General features: G+C 37.7%; 1 protein-coding gene across 1 annotated transcript in view; it reads right to left on the bottom strand.

Annotated features, from left to right (window-relative positions):
- The window catches only part of LOC107585515 (WD repeat-containing protein 27-like), a 47,036-nt gene extending 41,259 nt beyond the window's left edge, over positions 1-5,777 (bottom strand). Inside the window, exons 1-10 of the mRNA XM_016272560.1 lie at positions 5,664-5,777; positions 5,378-5,542; positions 4,003-4,147; positions 3,704-3,828; positions 2,970-3,083; positions 2,427-2,478; positions 2,241-2,311; positions 2,020-2,146; positions 1,779-1,881; positions 592-680 (exon numbers count right to left, since the gene is read on the bottom strand). Of these exons, the coding sequence (XP_016128046.1) occupies positions 592-680; positions 1,779-1,881; positions 2,020-2,146; positions 2,241-2,311; positions 2,427-2,478; positions 2,970-3,083; positions 3,704-3,828; positions 4,003-4,147; positions 5,378-5,524 (973 nt within the window). The 5' untranslated portion in view covers positions 5,525-5,542; positions 5,664-5,777. The remainder of the gene's footprint in view (positions 1-591; positions 681-1,778; positions 1,882-2,019; positions 2,147-2,240; positions 2,312-2,426; positions 2,479-2,969; positions 3,084-3,703; positions 3,829-4,002; positions 4,148-5,377; positions 5,543-5,663) is intronic.
- Between the last annotated feature and the right edge of the window lie 1,159 nt (positions 5,778-6,936).

The following is a 6,936-nucleotide window of genomic DNA, read 5'->3' as shown; positions in this document are numbered from 1 at the left end:
GGGGGGATCATGTTTCTGAACTTGATTTTGGTTTGGAATAAATGAGTGTTTAACCAGGAGGAATTAGTACATTTGAAAACTAAACAGTCATTCTTAAACTTCAGAAACCCAGACAATGGCACCATACTGATGGGCATATTTTCCCCTGCCTAAAGTATTTCTAGGAAGCCATTTGCTATAATGAAAATCATGATGTTTGTGCATATTTTTGATGTGAATTTTGTTATGAGGTTGCAAGATTTTACCAATGTTATCATTAAGTGTACAAGTACATGCAATGACTTTCTGCCACTCTCTAAAGTATCATAATCCTGGAACATCCCAAGCAAGGAGAACGAATCCTTAACTGGTTATCACACAGAAGCTTACTTACACTCTAAAGTTTTGTTGACCACTAAGGCCACTGTTGTATTTATTTGTGGCATATTTTTTGCTATTTAAAGGTAATTTTTTTTTAACATGTTACTATTATTTTTTACTAATAAACATACAGATGTAAAAATATAATGGGTCAAATATTTACTTGAAAAATTGCTAAATTTGAACCTAAAACATGTTTATGTTTGAGAGTTAATTGAATACTTATGATACCTTTGAGTGGAAGAATCATGAGAAGCTCTGAAGTATCCAGGTCAAGCAGATAGAGCCCATCAGAACTTCCGATCCACACACAACTTCCTCTATGGAAAATGTACAAAGAAGAGACTGTTTACCAAAATACACTACAAAGAACTAAGGCCTGGTTAATTTAAAAGGGTACAACAGAAAAAAGAAAAGAAAAGAAAAGAAAAAAAGATCTGTATTGTATAGACCTACTATAGGAATTCACACCCACATTGCCACAAAGTCTATAGAGAACATCTATGAAAGCCTGTCAAATTTAATTGAAACTCATTGAATCTGTGATAAGATATTGCACAAGCTTGCTCTGAGAACTGCACTAAAGCTTTGAAAAATTTGATTTAAGTTATTGCAGTGGAAATTATAGTGGCAGAGGTCAAGGGTCATCTCTCCTGTCCAATTAACTAGAGTTATTGGGGTAACATGTTTTTTTTTTTCTATGAATCACTATGAATCTGTGAATAACAATATGAAGAATTCATGCACAGACGGTTAACTAAACATGAGTATGTAATAAAATAAAAGGCTTTTGTCAATGTTCAAATTTTTTTGTATTTATGCTTTGGAAAACAAAGTGATTTTTATGACTTTGCCTCTCCCTTTGCGTCCTTTACTTTCTGGGTCTGCAGGCATTTCTCCACCAGTGTTTACAGCATGATATTACAAATTTCAGCATATAATGGCATGATTTTCAAAAGTTTTCAAGTTCAGTGCTTGCAACCATCTTTTCATAGCTGTAACTGCTGTTTGGACAGCATGAAACCATAAATAGGAGTATAATGACTTCCTAATTGGAAGTTTCCTGCCATGACCATAGAAATATCCATTGAAAAATGATTTCCTATGCCTGTGAAGACAGGTGTACCATGCTGTATATCACTGCCACAACTTTACAATGTCATGACTACTATAGTTATGACTGTTATCATACATACTGTCTGTTTGTGAATACATTTTGGCCACCTAATAAGATTTGATCAATAACATGCTGCAGTTGCAAACGAACAGCACTGAAAAATGGCCAACTACAAATCAAAATATTGTGGTTTGCACAACATAACCTTGTCATGTTTGCCTTACATCGATTCTTACCCCAAAACTTCAACAAGTGCTCAAGCAGATAAAGGTGAACAACAAAAACAGACCAAAGACAGTACCTCTGCTGAAGGCTAGCATTACTGGACTGCAGTTTCTGTGCCCAGATTTTCAGAACAGGCTTTGCTGTCTCCACTGTTCCTCTCACTTCATTACCAGTCATTCCTATAAAAGCACACAGATGAAGCTCAGTGAGATCTTTTCCACTTGAAGCAGATGTATCTTTTTCCGCAGTGAGGTAGGCACATGAAAAACAGTAGTTATGCGCAGTCTGAATTGTGGCTTGTGTTTTTTTTTTCTAACCATCTGGTCTATTTTGAGGTGAGCTGGTTTTTCTGAGGTTTCTCTCATGCTTCTGTTCCAACTTCGAAAGGTCCAGTTTTGTCACCAAGCGGCATTTGTGGTCCACAGGGAGAGTGTAGCACCAAAGCTTGAATCACAAAGAGATTCCAACATAAACAAAGTGATATATAGATTACAAAAGAGAGGCTGAAAGTGTGTGTGTGTGTGTGTGTGTTACTCACCTGTCCATCACCAGACCCTATGATGAACTGACTGTTTTGCTCCACGAAGAACAGACTAAGCAGTGGATACGCTGTGGAAAGAAAAAAAAGCTTCAACATCTTCACTATATATTCTCTACATTTACAGACTATGAACAACCTCAATTTCTGTTGTATAAATATTGGTGTTAATAACTATAAACCGACCTGACAGGACAGCAGATTCAAAGAGTATATCTCCCTTCTTCACATCCCAAATCTAATACAAAAAAGAAAAAGAAGTCATACGCATATTTATCTACAGTATATATAAAATATATATATCAACATTCCTATTCTTAAACTTGAGCAACTTGTCTCCTCAGTCCCCAGACGTTTGCAGACTGTTATAAAAAGAAGAGGGGATGCCACACAGTGGTAAACATGGCCTTGTCCCAACTTTTTTGAGATGTGTTGATGCCATGAAATTTAAAATCAACATATTTTTCCCTTAAAATGATACATTTTCTCAGTTTAAACATTTGATATGTCATCTATGTTGTATTCTGAATAAAATATTGAAATTTGAAACTTCCACATCATTGCATTCTGTTTTTATTCACAATTTGTACAGTGTCCCAACTTTTTTGGAATCGGGTTTGTATATCATACTGACCCCAAATGTTTGAACAGTAATACAACAAACACATGTCCATATTTAGGACAGGTACAGTCAGGGTGTCCTGGTTTGGGTTTGTATCGTATCTGTACCTTAAATGTTCTGTCTTCTGAGATTGAGATGAGAAGATTAACGTCCCATTGACAGAACTCTGATGCAGTCACAGGACCAAGATGAGCTTTCAAAACTCCAAGCACATCCTCTCTCTATAGGAAACACATATACAGTGGCCCCAAGTTTTGGGTCTTTATTTAGAAAAATGTTAATTGCTTCATAATTTAATTGAAACGTGTTTTATTACATAATGTTATTATTATAATAGTTGTTCCTGTGGCTCAGTTGTAGAGCATTGCGTTAGCAGCGCAAAAGGTCCTGGGTTTGATTCCCAGGGAACACACATACTGGTAAAAAATGTATAACCTGAATGCACTGTAAGTCGCTTTGGATAAAGTGTCTGCTAAATGCATAAATTAAAATTATAATGCAAAGATGTTCTTAAGTTTAAGTGTGGCTTAAGCAGACAAATACTGTTTGAATGTGATATGACCGTTTATTTCTGATATACAAGACAGAAGCCAACAAGGGGCTTATTGTGATTTTTTCGTACACTAATTTACTGCTGGGTTCCTATGAGTATTTCAATGCTATCTCTCATTTTTATGGGTTGGTCAATCACAGTCTGGGTAACGGAATGTTCTCCATTGCAGACTTTGTTCGCATTTCATCTGGAGACGGGTCAAAAAAGGCATGTTTCCTTTTTACTGTTTCAGCATAACTGCTTTTGTTTTCGATTCACTGAATAAAAATCGTGTATCTTATTTCATACCTCTGCATTCAATAGAAACACTCTGGAGCCTGAGCATGCGGCCAATTTTGCGCTCAGTGGACACAGTGACAGATGCTCCACCTTGCCGAGCAATGTGCCAACAACTCTACCTGAGGCAATTACACCTGGAACACAGATGTCATGTTTGGGAGATGAGACTAAAAAGTGACTGACAGAGAATAATGGCTACATTCTATTCCAGAGTAGAGCATTCTTAAGTGTCACAGTTTTATATGCTCTGCAGACGAGCAGATTTTTTCAGTCTGTTTTTGAATCAAGGTCTTTGCATGCATTATTACCTTCTTTGATCTGTCTGTAGCAGCGATCAATGTCCCAGACAATAACATAATCTTCAGAAGCACTACAGAGGACGAGACGATCTCTCAATGTCCCAAACACCATGGCAGACACCTCGCCATGGTGACCAGTGAGTTCCAAGGGAGGCTACAGGAAACATTAAAATTACATTTATATATTTTTGTTCTGTAACAATTTAGTTCTATTAAATGTTAGAAATGATGGCACAATCATCTCTGATTTATATGTTTCCTCCCACACCTAGATACACTCACACATGCGCACGCACACACACACACACACACACACACACACACACACACGCCTGAGCATGCGGCCAATTTTGCGCTCAGTGGACACAGTGACAGATGCTCCACCTTGCCGAGCAATGTGCCAACAACTCTACCTGAGGCAATTACACCTGGAACACAGATGTCATGTTTGGGAGATGAGACTAAAAAGTGACTGACAGAGAATAATGGCTACATTCTATTCCAGAGTAGAGCATTCTTAAGTGTCACAGTTTTATATGCTCTGCAGACGAGCAGATTTTTTCAGTCTGTTTTTGAATCAAGGTCTTTGCATGCATTATTACCTTCTTTGATCTGTCTGTAGCAGCGATCAATGTCCCAGACAATAACATAATCTTCAGAAGCACTACAGAGGACGAGACGATCTCTCAACGTCCCAAACACCATGGCAGACACCTCGCCATGGCGACCAGTGAGTTCCAAGGGAGGCTACAGGAAACATTAAAATTACATTTATATATTTTTGTTCTGTAACAATTTAGTTCTATTAAATGTTAGAAATGATGGCACAATCATCTCTGATTTATATGTTTCCTCCCATACACTCATACACTCACACATGCGCACGCACACACACACACACACACACACACACACACACACACACACACACACACACACACACACAAGAAAACACATAAAGGAGTTGTCAGAATAGACTTGCAATGCTGGCTGTTAGTATATATGTTTGTTTGTCCTGTACTTGACACATGTAAATATTGTCACAATCTTTACTTGCATAATAAAAAAAAGAAATGATGGCACAAACACTGTAAAGCTAAATGGCTATATTTACTCATTTAACCCCGGAAATTGATCAAAAACAAAACAAATAGCAACATGAATATGGTATTGGTGGTACTTGCCTTCATTCATAATAACAAATATTTAAAATACACTATGTTTTTTCTACATTAACTTGGAAATTAAATGTGAAAATATATCATTTTAATGTTAGATGCAATTGATTACAGCAAAATGTGTGATTAATTAGTTATTTTTTTCAATCAATTGACAGTAATTATATATATTTGTTTGTTGAAAATAGATATAGGTGAACAAAGACCTCCAGGTTGTTGTTTTCGTAAATCCTTATACTCTTGTCCTGCCATGGGACAGCACAGTGAGAAGGACAGCAGGCCAGCTGCAGGTGGGACACTGGCTTGTTGCAAGTCACAGAGAACCTCTCAATAAAATACTGCACAGCAGCCATGGAGTCGCCAATAATCCCCTGTAACAACGCACAATGAGAAAATCTAAATAGAAAACCATGCTTAAATGTTTAGCAGGTCAAGATGACATCAAACTGGCCCAGTTAAGACGAATCCGCAGGTCGTCTGCCGGTTACCCACCTGCTTTTTTACTGACCATCTGTTGAAAACTAGCCTTACGGTTTTGTGGAAAGTGACATCAGCTGCAAAAGTATTCCATTCATTACCTGAAAGTAAAATGTATTGCTGTTTAAGTTTTACAAATGCAAACCATATATAATTATACTGTATGTAGAGTTAGGTAAATGAAACTCCAGTTTTTGGTCTGTGACCCAGCAGTTATTGCGTCCTTGTTGCTTTGGAAACGGGACGGCACACCAGAAGGGACAATTGCTAACGTGTGTACCAAAGTCTCTAAACTCGTGTGCTGTTGTTTTGCGTGTTTGGACGATTTGATTTGTTTATTTATTTATTTTGTGAGTACAGTGTACAGCGAAAAGAGTACATTCTGACACGATGTACGAATTGTGGAAGTTTTGTGGCTCTGGCTTACTGCAAATATAATTTAATGTCTATAAAAACAATGACTGTTGTTAAAGTCTGATATAAAGACAAATAGCTGACAACCCGACTGATTGATTTTACTTGGATACATCCGTATTATTCGTAGCGCCGCAGATCTGTTACCTGATTTATTATTTAAACAAACTTGTTCTGCACAAACTGTCCGACTATACCAGTAAAAAAGGCAGGTAATTCATTTTCTATGCAACGATGCCCTCTGGTGGTAAACTGCAGTCAGTCAGAATGTACATTGCAATTGAGTTACAGAGAACACACACACACACACACAGGTTTGTTTTTGTGAAAAGTGGGGACATCCCATAGGCGTAATGGTTTTTATACTGTACAGACCGTATATTCTATTGCCCTACACCAACCCTACCCCTAAATCTACCCCTTTCAGGAAACTTTGAAACGTTCAGATTTTCAATACACTCCATTCTGTGTGATTTATAAGCGTTTTGAAAAGTGGGGACATGGGGTACTGTCCTGAAAAGTCACCTTCTCCTTGTAATACCTATGTCATACCTTTGTCATTATACAAATGTATGTCCTCATTTCTCTCTCTCTCTCTCACACACACACACACACACACACAGTCTGGTCAGCTATCCTTGTGGGGACTCTCCATAGGCGTGATGGTTTTTCTACTGTACAGACCCTGTATTTTATTGCCCTACACCAAGCCTACCCCTAAACCTACCACTCACAGGATACTTTCTGCATTTTTAGATTGTCAAAAAACTTAATTCTGTATGATTTATAAGCTTTTGTACCCGTGGGGACCTCAATTTAGGTCCCCACCATGACACGAGTCCCCATGAGTCTGTGTGTAGTCAGGTTTAAGTCC

This window comes from Sinocyclocheilus grahami, unplaced genomic scaffold, assembly GCF_001515645.1.
Source record: "Sinocyclocheilus grahami isolate Dianchi unplaced genomic scaffold, SAMN03320097.WGS_v1.1 scaffold71.1, whole genome shotgun sequence".
NCBI classification, from domain to species: domain Eukaryota; kingdom Metazoa; phylum Chordata; class Actinopteri; order Cypriniformes; family Cyprinidae; genus Sinocyclocheilus; species Sinocyclocheilus grahami.
The sequence above is the reverse complement of the archived record's forward strand: the minus strand, read 5'-3'. Positions and strand labels throughout refer to the sequence as shown.